This window comes from Ambystoma mexicanum, chromosome 5p, assembly GCF_040938575.1.
Source record: "Ambystoma mexicanum isolate Mex_15411 chromosome 5p, UKY_AmexF1_1, whole genome shotgun sequence".
NCBI classification, from domain to species: domain Eukaryota; kingdom Metazoa; phylum Chordata; class Amphibia; order Caudata; family Ambystomatidae; genus Ambystoma; species Ambystoma mexicanum.
In genome coordinates, this window is record NC_090930.1 from 447,377,841 (window position 1) to 447,396,662 (window position 18,822).

The following is an 18,822-nucleotide window of genomic DNA, read 5'->3' on the forward strand; positions in this document are numbered from 1 at the left end:
ATTTTTCCATAAAGGAGGGCACTCGGTCTGGGTGCAGTTGTCAGACCACACGGTCCACCCATTACAGGTCACGCAACCGATACCCCTTTTTATCTGCTGGTCATCAACAACTGTTCAATGCGTTCGTCCATCAACGAAGCATTCATTCATTGGTATCTGCTACTTGCAGCACCTTGCTTTAATTCTGCTCACAAGTACCCATAACTTGCTTTTGTTCTGAGCCGCTTCCAAAAGTGCTTATAATGTTTTTCCATTCGTCCAGTGTTCAAAAATATCTGTTTAAGCCTTCAAAAGGGCTACTAACAACTTTCAGTTCGATTTTCTAAAGCACTTGTTTCAGCATTCAAAAGTGCTTTTAATCATTTTCATCTCATTCGATATTGAGGAATGAGCGTTTCAGGCTCTGAGCGCCTCTGCAGGAGCGTTTCCCTGCTTTCACTCACTGGCTCCACACGGTAGCTCCCTTCTGCTTCCCTCTATGCCTTACAATGCTTTCCGGCTTCCTGTGACTCTGCTCTCCCTTTGCTGAGGCAATCGAGAGCACTGCTCGCTCTCCTGGCTCTGGCAGTAACTGGAGTGCTTTGGCAACCCACAGCTCCTGTTGCATGCTCACGTAAATGAGGGCTTGCATGGTTTTCAGACCCACTCGTGGCTAGCCTCTGCCACGGCATCCCTCTCTCTTGTTCGGCACAGCTCTTGGCCCCAGTGTCTCCCGCTTCCCCTTCTCCAGCCAGCTTCGCTCCAGCCTGCTTCTGCAGCCCACTTCTGTGTTCCCTTCTTGCTGTGTGGCAAGGCTTTTCATACTGATTAGAATTGTAAAATGACCACGGATATGGGTCATTAAGTTCAAATGCCTGGCTACAGTGAAACTCATTAGCTGGAAATGCTGACTGTTCCATCGGTACAACTGCATAGCCCTCTACTTCATCACAGTACCGGAATGGTGTTTGGGGAGATCTGAATTAAAGGAAGTGAGCATAACTTGTGTTGATTCTTCCTCGTCTTGGTACTTGACTGATATGTGTCTGTATTAACAATATAAGGCTGACAGTAGCCTACAGGCGCTTGGGTAATGAAAGGATTATTCTGTAATGGGAATGGGGATACCATGTCACACCCAAGGACGTCCTCTCCCCAAGTTCCTTCCACTCAGGTCATCCTCCCTCGCATATCCATCCCCAGGGTCGGGATCCAAAAGCAATGGCCTTTCTTTGGCCATATGAGAGGAGGATTCAGAGGGAAAAGAAGTGAGGATGCCCTCTGGTTCCTCACACACGGCAGTAACCCCAGTGGCAATCTGGTTAACCAAGAGCATGAAAAAGAGATATAGTGTACGATCCAAGAACTGGGGCTAATGTCAAACTGCAATGATATGCCACCTATGATACCCCTTGTATTATCTATGACATCAAATGTCCCTGTGGTATTAACAATTTGGGCAAATCAAAGCGAACAGGGATTCAGACGGAATGAACACCGCTCGAATATACAGACTGGTAATCGGCACTCTGCAGTATCATGACACTTTCAAGAACATATGCTCTAGTCGTCTCCGCTTGTTTGTTTCGTCTCGTTTTGTTATGTGTGCACCCTTAGGCCTACGGGCATGTGTGCGCGGTACAAAAATAAAAGAATTAATAGACATGAACTCACAAATAAAATTTCAAATCGTTGGTGTTGCATGGTCAGCCCCATGAAGACATCCACAAGAAACTCAAAGAGAAGCCTTTTGGATCCATCGTCTTGATTCCCTTGCCGGGAGGAATGAATGAGGACCTTCATTTCCCGAGTGTAATGGGATCATTAAAAAGCTTTGGTACTTTACATCAGATCAGTATGATTTCCCTGTTTTATTGCCTCTATCTTACTAAGCAAGGTCTACATTGGCATTTTTCTGTTTAGCAGTTGCTCCCTCCGAGCCTTATAATGTTCATGAACACAACTGAGCTCTAAGTTTCTCTTTCTTTTTCCATTTAGTTTTGTGTCTTCACTCCTGTATGCTTTAGTTGGAGTATGCAACTTGGGGTCAGTTAGTGTATTAGCATATTAGTTTTTTGTGGACAACTGAAGATTCCTCTGTGGTGTGTTGTTTGTCCGAGTGTTGTTTTTCAAATTATTTCTTCTTGTACATGCTTTTACTTTGTGACAGGTTAGTTTCCTTGCCCCTCCCCTTTTTATTCATTACCCACGGGATTGTATTTATATTCTCCACCCCCTGAAGTAGTCCGGTTTGGGTTCTTGTTACCTTGTCACTTTCTAGGGTGAATTTTTTTCTTTTACCTGTCATTTGACACCCTGGCACAGTTCATTGCGTCTCTTCTGTTTATTAACTCCTTTGACTGTGCCACGCAACACTTTTAGGTTCTATTTTTCTTCCACTCTGCTGCTGAAATCACACTAGTACGGCATTGCCAGGACCCACCTCCTTGTCCCGCATTTCAGTGCGAGTTGACCTCCCTGCACGTTCCACTTTTCCCAATAAACTCTCCCTCATAGACATTGCCCTTCCCAGTTTGCTCGAGTTCCACATGATGGGCTGACTAGTTTTGTTTATTCCACGTGTATGCCTTGCCATCACACAGATCCGATACAGGCTATCGGATTGAAAAGTTGATTAAATTCAGCTAAACCAATTTAAAAATAAATAATGATATGCTCCAACGCCAAGTTTCTTTGTACAGAAGACTTGCTCATGGCTGCCAGACTATTTGAACTGCATTTACATTTTGGTTGCTTCATTGCTATACATAGCAGTGTATGTGGTTGTTCACAAACAGGTATGGCAACAAAGATCTTTACGTTGCTGTTCCATTCCATCTGCTTTTACGTACCTTTCTCTAACACTTCTTATTCTTTATTTCCATTGCTCTTTTTGATTATAGTTATACATATATCTGTTAATTATGGCTTTGTCCATTGTTAAGATGGATTTGTTGATGTAGCACACAGTAGTAGATAAGGCTGTTATCAAACAGATATGGCTACACTCTTACGTTTCCCTCCCAGTACGTTTGTATGCATCTCTCCTTTTCACCCATCTGTGTACAATTATGCACTTAGTATTTTCTTATCCCTGTCTGGTCCCTTGTTAAGGTGGGCATTTAATTTAGTTTGCTAGTTTCCCGTTTGGCTGCACATGTTAGTTTTACACGATATCGGCCACATTTGTTTATGGGTGGAGTGGCTTTTTACATCATTGTGGGATTACCATCTAATGTTCTCTTACAGACAGGCCCTAATGAAGAATATAACGATGTCTGAAATGCATCGGCTATATTGTTCTTTTTCCTCTGTTTTCATACGTATTTGTAATCTTCATTTACCATTAAATAATGGTTACTTGCGTTAGAATACTATCTTTGTGTTCTTTTTTGTATTAACTTGATTACTAAAAGTACGTCAGTTGGCGCAGATGTTATGTGAACACTCAGCATTATAGCTAGCTTGCTCATGGGCTTAGGATAAAATTGTCATTTTATAGAAAACCAAATTAAATCCAAACATCCCTGCCTATCCAAGTCCCTCTACTTCTCCTTTACTGAAAATAGCTACCTCCCCTTAATCAATGGACATATCAGAATTTGAAACAGCATTCAAGAAAACTCAATTGAAAGATGAGCTATTTGACATTCCTGCATGCAAAACGCTATTAAAATGAAATTATAGGTTTAACGTGCATATTTGCTAGATTCCCTTCAGTGTGATCTATTGTATTCACTAAAAGTGTACATTTGGCATTTCTAAGGGGCAACTTCAAGGTGGGAAAATGGATAGCGGTTAAGCACCATTCCCCTTGAGCGATTCAGTGCCAGTACCAGAACTCTGCTTGGTGATTTAACCAGGGAATTACTACAGTTACATTATTTTTCACCTCCGTCTTTAAATAAATTAAATGGCAAAAGCATATTTCTCCCTACTAATAGAGAGGTAACCCTACCCATCTAAATTCAATAAAAGGTGCTCGTCTACTGTCAGAAATAGTCTGCAGTCCCAAACCTAACTCTACCTGACCCTACCACTAATAAGAATCTCAAATATAGGCCAAAGGAATGCCTCTCTTCTCCTGGTTGTTCTTTGAAGAGGCTTCCTCTTTCTATCAGCGCCTCATCCCTTTGTTTGGTTAATGTTAAAATGTCTGTTTTTAGAATATAGATTTTACAAGTTATTTGGTCTGCTAGTCTCTAATATTTGCTTCATGAGTTTGTGTAGCTCTTCCCATATGCTTACAAGGTATTGACTATCCTCCTTACCATCTTCACGATAGTGTTACTTGGGATATCTCTTGGCTCTCTTGCTTTCACTTAGATATTGCTTATATCCTTGTGGTTAAATCTTTCCACTATTCAGTTTGGCCTTGTTCAAATCACAAATTCCTCTCTCAGGGTTTCTTGACACTATACTGTCTCTTTTAAGGCCCTGTTCCCATGACAGACTTAATTCTTCAAGTCTCCTTCTCTGGAGATGTTCCCCTTCTTCCCAGGGTATTTCTTTCCACTTTATCTATTTTCCAACTTCGTTGTTTGCTACACTCTGTATGGCTTCGTCACTTCTCCAATGTTAATTTACGGTTTGACATTCCAAGTTATGATTCCGAGAGTCATTTCCCCTCCCACTACTTTGCTTTGATGGCCTCCCGCCTCTCCCCGGTACTTTTTTCCTTGTAGGAGAATGTTGCAGGGCTCGGCACACCTTTGGATTCTCAGCATCTCCCTTTCACGGCTCAGTCTCGCGCTTCATTGTAGCAGGCCTGCCTGGGGCACAACACACTCTCTGGTACTTGGTTGCTCAGTGACTCTTCACTGTGCCTGCAATGGAAATCGCACTTGTTCTGGCACACACTTTGGTCTTGGGTTCTCAGAGGCCATCCACATACAAGCTGGTAAGAAGCAGACAATGCTCCTAGCACGTGGAGTTTCAGCGTTGTTGGCTGGGCCTCTCGCCCACCACCATGTCGATGTAGTCACGCCACCACCTTGTACAGGTTGTAGGTTCCTGTACCAGCAACGGTTCCCATGTTGCTATACTTGTTGGATTTCCAGCATCTCTATCTAGGGTTTATCACTTATCCTTAAATTGCAGGTCCTGTACAGTACATCAGTGGGCTTCCCCTGCATACCCTGCTCTCTCACGAAATATGCACGTAACTATTTAAAGAGACATTTCTTTTCTTTGTATTGCAGTTTTGTTTCAGGATTGTCAGAAGTCCAACATACAGAGGACAGATTAGTCTTTACAGCAGGCAGACCCATATGGGCAGATAGAGTATTGGGCATGGAGAGTTCCTCATCGGAAAGGGAGTCATTGTCCTCTAGCGAGGAGAAGGGACAAACATCCTTGACTCATCACAGTATGTAATAAAGCACTCCATTGCTTACCAAAGCTCGGTCCGCACTCCATAAATACACTAATGATAATAATAAGGTTTGTACACCACGGATATCGTTTTTGCTCCCAATATAATTCCAGAACCGCACACTTCTGAACTATTTACCAATTTCCCAGGATGTACAGTCATTTTATATACACTCCCACCCTGCAGTACTGTAACAAAAATAAAGGGGCCTGGATTTAATGTATTCCCATTTAGAGTCTAGGTCCCTTCAATGTAACTCCCCCTTGGCTTTATACTTACATACAAGTTACTTTTTGGCTGTCTGACAGACAGGTGCACACCATCTTAAGGACTAGTTCAATTCTCCCCTCTAGGAGCTGAGCAGTCAGTCAGCAAGATTGGGTCAGCTTCCCCCACAGTCTGGTTTCCCCCTTTCTGTATTGGGCCTGTCTGCAGTCCGTTTAACTGAAGGAGGCCTGGGGCTTTAACTCCATATAGGATTCTCTTACAGTGTACTGCTAGTAATCCAAAAATGGGTCCAAAAGGAAAGGAAAGCAATCCATTCCATTCCATTCTCTTCTGTTGTTGCCAATTCTCCTTCATCTCCTTCTGTCAATCCATCCCAGTCAGTGAGTGAGCAAGGCAGTGTCAAGAATGTATGTGTTTGGACTTTTTATAGATTAATCCCACTCCCAGATATGCATATGACAGATCTTTTGGTTTTCTATTCTGATACTATTATCCAAAATGTAATTTCCCCATCTCAGAATAACAGCCTAGCCAACATGGACACTAGGATAGATGACGTGCAACGTTTCTGCACAAAAATATCGACATTCATCTAAATTATCAAAAGAAATATCATTTTACGTTCAGCCGATGGGTTTTCACCCCACACTATTTTTTTTAAAAGTAATCTCTTATGACACTTCCTTCAAACATTATAAACAAAATATGATTCCATATATACATTTCACATAGATGTGATTCATTCCATTACATAAAATAATGCACTAAGTGGCATACCAGCTCCTGACTGGTACTGCCAAATGGTGTTGGTTCCTTTGTGCTCCGAGATGGAGTCATGTATTGCTGAGAATGCTGGTTGCCATAGTGCAATGTCCTCTGAAGAAGCTGGCAGTGCCATTTACAACTTTAGTCCCGCCCCCATGAATGGTTGCAGTCTCAACCTATTCCTTATGTCAGACATCCAGTCTCCAAAGGTTTGATATTTCCTTCCCGCCTGGAAGATGGGGTTGGGGTGAATTTGATCACGAGCAAGGAACAGTTACCCAGCACAGCTGGGCCCTTTATAAACTCCGATTCCTGTCTGTCATCCAATATATTCAATCAGGATTTTACGAATTATTGTCTGCAGACTACCTCTCACCCAAATGTTGTAATGCAGAAACTTTGTGTTTACCTTAACACTTGCTCCCTGCCCAGACACGAGGTGGAAGTGTACTATCTCATTATAGATAAAAATGTGGCTATTTTATTAACTGAAACATGGATAACTGACGCATCTGGCCCAGACCCAACTCTGGCTGTCCCAGCGGGATATCACATTTTATGTAAAAACAGGCCAAGTGGTACTGGGGGTGGGATGGCCATGTATTTCCGTGCTACGTGGAACATCCATCAAGTAGACATGAAAGAGATGGAGGGGGTGGAAGCACTGATGGTTAAACAGCAGATCAACCCCTGCACCACATACAGTTTTATTTTACTGTATAGACCCCCTCGTAATCTGCCCCTTTTTGAAGAACAATTCTCTTCCATGCTTTATTCTTTGTTGAAACCATCTTCTAAATCATTCCCTGAGACTTCAATCCCTGGTTTAATAATCAACAAGACCACCTAGGTTTAGCTATTAATGAATTAATGAAGAGCCTAGGCCTGGTGCAAGGGGTTTCAGCAGCTACGCATAAGATGGGCATATACTTGACTGGCTTTGCACCACTGTTATTTTGGTTGGGCAGCTCGACGTCCTGGCTTGTCCTTGGTCAGACCACTTTCTTATATATTTTGCGCTTCAACCACAAGTCTATCCCTCTATCATCTCAGTTGTTAAATGCAGTTTGCATAAAATTACATGTGCAACGGTTGGGCCTTATTGAACCACTGAATAAGTTGCCATTCTTTGCTATGCATGATGTATTTGCAACCTGTTACTTCCAGTGTTTAACATCAGCCCTAGAAGGTAAAGCCCCGGCCAGGACTTGTAAATTCATCTAAAATTGTGAATGGCCAGTCGTGGTATACAAAGGACTTACGAATTCTTAGATCCAAAATGAACAAAGCCTATATCCTGGCAGAAATCACTTCTTGCATTGGATAAAGATAGTTATACCTCTGCCCAGTACAGGAAAGCCATAATGCAGACAAACACCGAATATTTTGATGGCCGTATTGGTAACACCGCCTTGAATACTAAAGAGTTGCTCAAAATCTTGAAAGAGCTAGAAAAGCCCATTTTTACCCCATGGGATCATGTGGTTAAGGATAAAGACTGGTGTTTTAAGATCCAGCAGGCTCTGTCTGACAAGGTAGCTAACTTGAAGACTGTTGCTGCTAAGAGGGTAAATGTTATGGCACCTGTAAATATTTGTTCCACTTACTCTGTATCTCTTTTTGAATTTAGAAAAGTGACTGAATCTGATGTTTTAAAATGACTGCAGAATCTTAAACCCACCAGTTGCCCAGGGGATCCTTGTCCCTCCAAATTTATTAAAACGTGTGCCTCAAGCTTTGCGTTAGCAAGCTCTGCATTTTTTAATTCTTCATTCAAGGCTCCAAGTTCTGTTAAGCAAGTATGGATCCACCCTTTGCTTAAAAAATGTTTAAAACAATTTAAAACTAAAAAACACACACCACAAAGAAAAACAAAAAAAAATGAAAAGAAAATCAAAATAAAACCCTTCTCTGGACCCAGATGTTGTGATGAATTATCATCCCATTACAAATGTAACTTTTCTTTTTAAAATGTTAGACCACGTTTGCAAATTCATGATCATTTGGAGCGGTACATCTTATTAGGCCTAAGGAAGTCTGGCTTTCGAGCCTTTCACAGTACAGTATTGTTAGAACTTTCAGCAGCTTTTCATTTGGTGGATTTTAACATTTTATTCAACAGAGTTCAATCTGAAGCATTTTTATACAGATGAGCAGCAGATTTGATTTTATCTTTATCGGATAGAGAGGCAAGAATTTTTAGTGGCGACTGCTGGTCCAGTTGAACTTCGGTGTGGCGTACCTCAGGGTTCTTGCCTCTCCCCTGGATTCGCGTGTAGGCCGTCATCAGGTAAGACACACTGGTTTATTTATGTCTCTGTATTACAGCCCCCCAGCAGAGCGTCCTCCTCTCACGCAGACGGTCTCCAACAGTCACTCTCTCCGACACCGCTGTATTCTCATTCTAGCATCCACTCAAACACATCCATTCCACGCAGTCTGCCATCATCAAGCATACTACACCCCCACACTTTTTAATAATTTGAAGATGTCCCCTAAACAAATTATGTTGATGACACACAAATCTTGTTAAAGCTGTCATTGTGTTAAAGATTCTGCTACATTAAATTTTATTTTTGATCTCATTCAGCGATGGAGAGCACATAATGGTTTGGCCCTCAAAGAGACTAAAACAGGCCTACTCTTAGTTGGGACACAACAAAGATTGGACAAACATTGTAAGTTTTACATGAGGTTCTGCATAGCAGGCTGCCCAATCAAAGTGCATCCCGAGGTTAAAACCCTTGGGGTTTATCTGGATTCAAATTAGTCTATGAAAGATCAAGTCAATTTTGTAACATACTCTTCGGACTATCATTTGAGATTGTTGGGCCAGATTCGACCCTTCATTTCACAGAATAATGGTGCCACTCAGACAGCGCAGATCACTGCAGGAGTTTTCTGGTTGGTACCTCAGAGCAATTTTACGGAGATCCAAGTAATCCAGAACAATTACATAAAATTGTTAGCTCCCTTAAAGCGCAGAGAACAGGTCACTGAGGCCAGAAGATCATTGCAATGGTTGCCGGTTAGGGAACGGACCAAGCTCAGACTGCCTACTATCACTTGTCTGTTTGGCAGCAGTCCATCTTATTTTAGGCAGAGATTGCACTTTAAACAAAATGCTTGTGTGCTTCGATCAAGTGTCAGCAATATGTTATTTGTGTCACGGGTTAAATGGGAAAGAGCAGGCAAACGCTTTGTCTGTTTTCTGGCCCCCTGACCTCTGGAATGGACTGCCCGTCTATTTACACTCAGAGGTCTCTCTGGATCATTTTAAGAAAATGCTCAAAACGTACTTAAGCTTCAGTTTTAAATCTGTTTACTTGCTCTGCGTCTATACATTTGCTATTTTTAGCTTTGACCCGTTTTTATATTTAGTGCTTTTAGTCCTGCTATTGTCTTTTATCCTCTAATTTCTGTGTCGTTTACATTGGCGGATTTTACTTTTGTTTCATTGCTTTTATTGGGGTTTTAGGAGCATGTGCTGCTTTTCCTTGCATTTTAGGCCTTCCTATTTTTCCATTGTTCTTTGTTTAGAGCGCCCGTTATAATGTTTAACTTGATAAATTTGTCAAGGCCCTGTGGCAGCTAGAAGCTGTATAGTGGAAGCATTTGTTTTTATTGCCCAGACTTGTATCTTGAAAACGAACTGCAGGCAGATATTTTAAGGCGAGCTTCAAAATGCTAGTGTTCACACTTATCAAGGGAAAGCGGGTCACCCCCCTTGTATCTTGCTGGGGATGTTTGCACAATGGCTTTATTCACCAATGCAGCCATTGAAATTCATTTGCAGTCACATTTCCACAAAACATGGTATTATAACTTTCTCTTGCATCCAAACTCTTGTCACAATTTATTTGTGATATCTCTGCGTTTCTTTCTACAGAGCGGATTCCCAGACCTGTAAAGAAAAACATACACCATGCAAGGTCCAATTCAGTGTTTCATTTTCCTATAAACTGTTGTGCTTTTCAATTTTAATAAAAGTTGCTGGCTACTTTCAACTGGGAGAATTTATCTCGGGCCTGGTCATGTACTTAGGACATATATTCTGATTGTAGATGGCCTGCAAATATCGCACATTTTCCTCACGTGTCATTTTTCAGACGCTGCACGCACAGCTCACAGGTTTGTTTTTAAACTGAAGCTTTTCTTTGCATCCTTTTCTTTAGCATCAATTTCCCTCCCATAGAGACGAAAAAAGGTATTCAATTTTGGCGGGAAAAAAAATGTAATGTACATTTAATTTAAACTGTGTATAATGTTTGACCAAATAGCACTTACAAAAATAGAGACCAAGACACTGCCCTTCTGGTGGGATTCACAGTTTGTGTACTAAATATCACAGGACACACAAAAATCACTAAAAATCTTTGAGACAGTTTGAAGGTTTTAATTTTATTTGTGGGGCCTACAGTGGTTCCTCTCTTACTTGTCTTGTTAGTACCCTCCTCCCTAAACCAGGCATCCTTAACCCCTGATTAGTGTTACTGAATACTGAGACATAGTGTTGAACAAGTGTCTTATGCTAGGGATGGGTACCTAATTGCTGGCTATGTGAACTTCCTCGGCGACTTCCATCTGTCCTGACTCTAGCCAAAGGTTCATGTTTTAAAAAGGAACTGGGATAGTGTTTTACACTTACACTGGTTGGAGTCAAGCTATCCTCGCGTGTACATTCACCTCTCCTTCTCTACTCTGACCACACCTCCCTCCTAACACCTCGATGTTTCAATCCTCCTTATCCTGCCTCCACCCTTTGATGTTACTTCTCCTCCAACTCCGCTAGTATTCGCCTCCTCCCACCATCTACTCAAACACTCTCCTTTCATCCTGCATGATTCAATTCGGATTTGTCCCTTAAACTAATCTCTCTACTCACAAACACGCACAGTGCAGAACCACTTCTACTCCTAAACCAATACCTCACCTGCTCCATGAATCTCCTCCACAACCTGCCACTCTCTTCTTCCTCTTGCTCGACTCTTGGTTGTCCTCCACCTCTGATCTCACCTGAAAAATTCACACTTCCTGTCCCCTGCTTAAATCCTCCTCCCCCTGTGAGAAGGGCCATCATTCCCTGGCCAACTTTGCAGTGTCTTCTCCACCTGGGTCATGTATGTACGGGGAAAATCTTGCAAAGGGGACTAATCCCCACCCACTTTGTCCATGCACCTTCACTGTGTACCAAAGATGGTGGTGTAGGCAGTCCAGTGTTAGTTTGCTTTCTGAGTACTCTTTTGGTGAGTTCATATATAGTCCTGTGGCTTTCAAGCTCGCGTGCAGGCTCGCCAACTCTTTGGCAGTTCTGCAAGACCTTCTGCGCTACCAAATAGGTCTGCAGCTTCTTTCCCTCCCTCACTTGCACATTGCTGGTGCTGCCTGCTTTTGTAGGTGGCTGCGCTATGGTTCTCATCAGCAGTTCCCTCTTATTCCTGGACCTGTTTTGTCTCAGTGATGGGTGTGCCTCCTTTTCTGCTGGGACTGCGTTTTTTACTTTGGATGTAGGCACTCTAAAGGTAACAAAGAGTAAGCCGGTCCGATAGATAGCATAGCGAGTAGAGCGCTGGATCAAATCCCGGCAGGGCCAAACTCAGCCTTTCATACTTCCAAGGTCGATACATGAGCACCACACAGATTGGGTAATAATAAGCGTGCTCTGATACCCGAGGGTTTGTAGCGCTATATAAATGCTAAATTATTATTAAAGACACTGGAGAGTATCTTATATATGAGGCTGGGCTGGAGATAAGGGTCTGCAAGCAAGCATTCTGCCATGGGTGGGGGGTGAGAAGAGATGTTGAGCCCTTTCTCCTGTCACCCTCCACTTCATGAGTAATACTGTCTCTGGATTGCTTTGTGGCAGGCTTCCCTCCCCCCTGGCAAGGCCAGAGTAATGGGCTTGTCACAAAGAACAAGTGGATTCCTTCAGACATACAACTGGCACAAACAAAAAGGCACTGGAAGCTTAAAAAGTATGGTACCAACAACTAAATGAGATGGGGATACGTCATAAACGAGACGTGTTGCAGAAAAAGTCATTATCTGCATGTTCTTCTGGGAGCAGGAGAGTGTGTTAGGCAATCACTGCGAACAATGAATTGGCTTTCACTTTTGAGCAGGGGTGATCCAGGATCATAGCAGGCACAGCTGAAGTACCATTCCAAGCAGGTACAGATCCATCCTGTGGCAGCTCGCCCGGGAATACGTACATAACTGGTAGCCTTTCCCAAGTTGAAAACCTTGCAGCATTCCGTTTTGGCAATCACTGATGCTGTCACAAGTAAGCAATAGTTATCAAAATGCAAAACGAATACCTTCAGGGGGGACACAGGGTGAAACCTTCAGCGTTGACCGTCCATAAGTGTTTTTGCTTGGCCTGAGCAAGGCTGACAAAATGTTTTAAAGTAATAGATTGGAATAAAGCATTTTACAACATACATTTCAGGATAACTGGATAAAAAGTAATACAATTTACAATTGGTTCGGTAGAGGAAAGTATGAAATTGTTCAATAGATGCCAGGTCACAAACAGTACACAAAGGATTTTAGAATGCGTGTTCATGACTCCTGTGCCCACACTATATATCGGAATGATCAATGCGAGGCACATTCCACTATGCTTTTGCGGAAAACAAACGAAAGAAGCGGTGCCCTGTGATACACGTGTTCATGATGCCGGTGCCCACAATACATAAGACAATGGTCCAGTGTCTTGAACAAATAAGTAACCAATTGCAGTCAGCTGTGTACAAGAATGAAAAACAATCCCTGTTCACAATATGTCTGTGTACGTTGGCGTGTCTGTTCACCACTGTAAAGAACTTGAACAACAATTTAATAAAATAAGCATAGCATTGAAAGTGAGAAGTGATTGAGTCACGTGACACGAAGGTGGAGTTTGGAAGAAACGTGCAGTCAGGGGGCGCGTTCCAGAGTTGTGTACTGTGCACCAAATTGGGTAGGAAGTGCCCTAGCGAAGACGGAGTGTAAACCATAAAATAACCAGTATCCGCTATAACTCCACGCGACCCTCACTACTAGTCGAGTTGAAAATGTTCGTGTATAAAGCACGCATTGAGTTTATTTTGCTATTGATCCTGATCCCACGAAACGAGAAATTACGACGACCTTTTGCAGCAACTAAACCTGGATGCAGCATTGATTCCGGAATGTTTTTCTAAAAGACCCTTTGCAGAAGTACATTATTTGCAAAAAGGAAATGATTTAAGCAAGAATACGACATACAGCGCCCATACTTAGCATAAAGGAAAAATGCCAAAACAAGTGCACGTCTTAAATCTGCCTACGCTTCAAACCGAGTTTAGTTTGTTGTCTCCTTCTAAATAAAGAATGAGCATCTACCGTCTGACAGCAGTTAATAGGCTTTCAAAAACACTCCCAGGCTTTATCCCAACCTGCTGATTACACCAAGCAGAACAAATATGTTCGAAGGGACTTGTTGATCCGATTGTCTAAATAATTTTTAAAAAATGAAGAAAAAAAACGAGGTAAACACACGGCAACTTAATTCGACAGGGAGGAATGACAGATGAGAATAAATAATTAAAAAGGGTGAACATGTTCCTTCTAAAACAACCTTTTGGCATAAAGATATGGTAGTTTGACTCTACAATAGCCACAGGGTTGTGTCAGTCCCAGAGACCCAGTCGTCTGCACTATAAAGGTACAGTAGCAACTAACATAAGAATTAAAGTATGTAAGCTCCTTGCCTGTGGTGACCTATTGATGGGCAGGTGGCAGTCATGATTTGCTGCAGCAGTATCACAATCCTCTGAACCGTTTTTTGCTTTCAGTCCGGCCACTTCATGCAAACTGCTTCAATCGTGGATGCAATTTGAACCAAGAAGTGTCTTATAGTTATGTGCCATCAATTTGCGTTTTCAAAAGGGCGGATGAAAAAGCATACAAGACAACAGGAATGCAAATCAAGAGAATCCTCATTTCTTTAGACAAACAGATTCAGATACCATAGTTTCTGTGTGCGGTCACAGTCATTTTTTAGCGATTGCGCTGCAAGAATGCAGATACCCAAGTCCATTGGTCTTGCTGCACACATTCTACTGACCTCACACAACCACTGCATCACATTTAGCACCAGTATGCAGCTACACACCACTTATTCCACACTGGCTGCACAATACAGAGCTGCACACATACAGAGCGCACCCAAGCACGTTTTACTATATTACTCTCTCCATTGACAAGGAATGCGGTCCCCAAGGGAGTTGAACCCACAACGCTTTGGATTCATACCAATAGTAAAACTTGTTATACAAATGCCAGATAACATTTGCAGTTTCAAATATTATTTTGCATCTTAATAAAAGCAAGGATCTTGGATAAACAAGAACGTGCATCACCCAGATCTGTTAAGACTGGAACCTGTTGAACCCGCCCACAACATGAATTCCCTGTGTTCAGACAGCCCGTGCACCAGGTCTACAATGGTGCAAGTAAACCTAAGTAATGTTATCATTCCATCAAAGATTACCAATACAACTATTACCAATTGCATTCATGAATATGATGGTTATTGATGTTAAGAGGTTATGCGCCAAGAACAGGATTTAGACTGTCTAACCTTCAGGGACATGGGATGCACCACTGGATGCCTAAGCGCCACTGTGTGCCAAGTTCGTGTTGTGCTAATCATGGCTAATTGTGTACTTTTATGTATTGATCGGCTGTGTTTAACGTGCGTTGAACTATGAGTGTGGATAGAATCCACCGTTTACTCACACACAATGCTTAAGTCACAACCTTAGCTAAACACTGGCAGAACGGGACTGGCAGTTACTAGTGTCCAGAAACATACACACTCCCTGCCCTGAGGCAGGAGGTCGGAATGTATCTGTCAGTCAGGGTGGCATTTTCTCTACAACCCCCATGGACGGTAGGAGCAGACATATCCCCAGTTACCTATCTCGCACGCCAATACATGTGACGTGTCCTCCCTTACTTACCACTAGAAAGTAGTGTTCTACCATCCGAAAAGGGGAAGCAGGTCCCATTTGGTTGCTGGCTGCTCCCCATGTGTGTCCTCGCTTGCCTGCTCCCCGGGAGTTGTCTACAGCCCTGCCTATGAGCTTTCTACCTGGTCAGTTCCACCATATGTGTGCTCTGTCTCCATTTCCTTCTCCTTATGGGTGTTCTCTCTTGCCTGGCTTTCTTTAGGAGGTGCTGCCTGCTAGCAAGGGGTGTGCCCCATTCTTACACTGTTCCCCTGGAGTCCCGGTGCCCCTCCCCTTTGCCTCTCTGGTATACTCACGCGGCAGGGGAGGTGCCCAGGTGCACATCTTCAGGGGCATCATAAAACTCCTCGGTGTCGCTGTCAGACGCCATGGGCGGCTGTTCGGGGGCTCCCCGTGGCCCGGACACTCTGCAGCAGCAGCCGAGGCAGCTCCAATGTGAGCACCGCGGCTATGAGCCGCCTCTGTCGGGGCGGAGGCCCGGTGCTCCGGAAGGAGCTGTCACAGACAGGGTCAAGCAACACACGGGCCCAGGCTATGTGCTGCCAGTGGCGGCGGGCCAGAGCTCAGCACCTGCGGGGACGGGCCATGGCCAAGCAGCGGCACCAGGGAAGGGCTGCAGCCTCTGCTTCAGCACCAGCAGGAACTCCTGTCCGACAGCAGCAGCAGCGGAAAGCTCGCGAGAGGTGCTGGACACCGGGAGGAGGCGGCACCGCGCGGGGAGGAGCAGGGGAAGGACGGAGCTCTGGGAGGAGGAGCGCCGCCAGGGCCGCTCTCTCATGCTGGCGCCTTCCCGTACCTTCAGTATCTCAGGGTGGCCTCCTTTCAGATTTACCAACTGAAAACTCCTCACCCTCGTGACCTCCATCCATTTCTTTCTTCCTGCTTCGTGCCCGTGTATAGACCTTTTCGTTTTTTATTCTTTCTTTAGTATTGGTTTTTTATTTGCTTTATTTCCTTTATTCACTATCCTTATATTCTTCCCCTCTTTCCTTTGTCTATCTCTTGTGCTTTTTTAATGAGTCCACAGTTCCCCTTATTTTGTATATATGTTTCGATGCTCTCTTAATATTTTATGCAGTATTTATAACTAAGCCACACTTGTAGCGACACAGTCCTCTCTTTTCAGCGTGTAACTCCTGTGTTTGTTTATCTTGTTGCGCAAGGTGTTGAGGTGTAACTCGTGCCTCCCAACATGTAACTCGGGATGTAAGGTAGTGGTGTACTGGACCTGCACGGGCAGGGTTTGCTTCTTCCCTAGGAGTGCCTGTTTATCTTGAAACCAACAATTACCAGAAGCTACTTCTGACTCCCCATGCCAACTGGCACCATAAAAACATACATGTATGACAATTACTTAGTATGTTTGGTTATATGGATAAAGTTACGAGAAGCTAATTCTGACTCCCCATGCCAACTGGCACCATAAAAACATACCTGTGCGACATTAACTTAGTATGTTTGGTTATATGAATAAAGGCAAAAAGGCACATCCAAGAGACATTTAAAGCAGAATGGAACATGCATAATGGACAACAATTTAGTTTTTGCATCTCAAGCGCAAGTTAGATTTGCAGCGCACTGTGCACCAGCTCCTGGCACTCCAGAGATCGCTACTGCCTACAGTGTGATGCCCAATACCCAGGAGTTGCTTTTAGATCCTACTCATCAAATTTCAATTTCGATCCATGAATGGTAATACTGTGGTGTGACGATTACCGCAATAAACATTCAAGTCGAGTATCTCAGTATCAGCTTTACTTATTTACTCTTACATCATTATTATCATGGATTGTAAGGTTCATGAAATATCTCAGTGCAGTGTAGGTAGGAGAAGCTCTCTGCTTGGAGCTGTGTTAGGATCACTCCTCATTCCATGCTTTTTTACCTCCCATCTGCCACCTCCTTCCGATGCGTGCGTTGCATTTTCTGACAAGAGTGGGAGTCTCGTGTGAAGTTAGGACACAACTTACAATTCACCTGTGGTAGGTTGATTTCATAGTCTTCATCAGTGCTTTAAATGGAAAAAAGAAGTGCTGATTCTCACCAATCTAGTCTTTAAGTGGGCCGCGGCTCAGACCTGGCAAGGTCAACAAATTGCTCTCGTGCCGAGGCCCTGGCAAGTCTCCTCGGTCCCATTTAACTGAATTGACCCTGTCTCACTGTCCAGTCACGTAGTTAAAAAAAAAAGTTTAAATTGACATTTCGAAAACAAAGAACACAGCATACCTCAAAAGTCTTACCATAACTTCACGCCCAAGTTTTGACCCACCCAAGTTACCCATATCTCCCACCCCATCAGCCCATGTGCCACCCGCAAGTTCAATCAGCACTTTGGCCCATCTCTGGATCATGAATGCGCCAACGTCAAGGACTCATTAAATAAAAAATAAAAAAGACCTGGAGGGTTGCCCAGAGCAGTTTAAGATTCATTGTACACTTTCCAGCCATCCCCTCTTTGTTTTTGCTTTGCCCCACAAGTGGGTCGGGTATGTCCTGGGTCCTGTGCCTGCTGGCCTAGAGACCCAAGCTACTCCTCACTGATGAGGCCCAACAAGTCTGAAACATGTTTGGGGGTGCTTGTGGTCTCGTGCAGAAGGGATGTGACATAGCAGTTCGGGCTGGACTGCCCCTTTTGGGGTGGGGCCAAACCTGATTCACATATGGTCTTTCCCCTTCTGTAATGGCTTGGCAGGCGAAGAACAATGGTCTGGAGGGTTGCCCAGAGCAATGCCAGTGGTTAAGATTCAGTCTAAACCTTCCAGCCGTCACCTCTTTGTTTTTACTCATTAAATGCCTCCAAGTCAAAGCCCATGGCGGAATGCGATCTGCTTAGTCCAACGACTTCCAATGGTGACCGCTTTGACAAATTGTCCTATTCACAGGGACTTGACCAGACGTACCCCCACCCCACCTCTCTGGTCACGCCCCACTCAGTCCCACTCCAAGGCCTCTTAGCCTTCGTCAAGTGTCTCTACGGGCCATTATCTACCATTGTACATGGTCCCAGACAGCGGATGGTCCATGATAAAGGTTGTGCATGACTATGCTCTTAACCGTGAGCCGGGCTATATTAAGTCCCCCTGCGAAACCCAATCCTCACCCTCCCGTGCCACCCCTATCCCCTCTAGCCTCCCACTCTGATGGTAATGTCCACAGAAAGGGTGCACTCATGAAGGGCGTACATCTGACGGTGGAAACATTACTTGCACCAAAGCGTCACAGGCCTAAACATCTGTACTCCCTTCACTCCTCTTGCTGTACCATGCTCTATGCCAAACAGCTGACTCAGCCAAGGCCCACCTCTCCAGGTCCGCCCAACCTGCCTCTATTCTGGGCCCCCAGCAAGTTTTCAAGCCATGGCCACCACCTCTTAGGCAATACAAAGATAATATCTTTCATATTTGTAATGTGTACAGTTTTCTGCCACCCCTATGGATATAGGCCTAATAAAAAGGCCTCTGACAACCAATCGTGCAT

At 43.8% G+C, this 18,822-nt stretch overlaps 1 protein-coding gene across 4 annotated transcripts in view; it reads right to left on the minus strand.

The window, feature by feature from the left end:
- WDR44 (WD repeat domain 44) overlaps positions 1-16,020 on the minus strand; it is a 1,281,409-nt gene extending 1,265,389 nt beyond the window's left edge. For 2 of the 4 annotated variants that reach the window (XM_069612854.1, XM_069612852.1), the window contains exon 1: positions 15,642-15,865. In XM_069612854.1, the coding sequence (XP_069468955.1) occupies positions 15,642-15,715 (74 nt within the window). In that variant the 5' untranslated portion in view covers positions 15,716-15,865. Of the gene's footprint in view, positions 1-15,641 lie in introns of all 4 variants that reach the window. The other 2 variants (XM_069612853.1, XM_069612855.1) reach the window with 2 other exon arrangements.
- Positions 16,021-18,822: the final 2,802 nt, after the last annotated feature.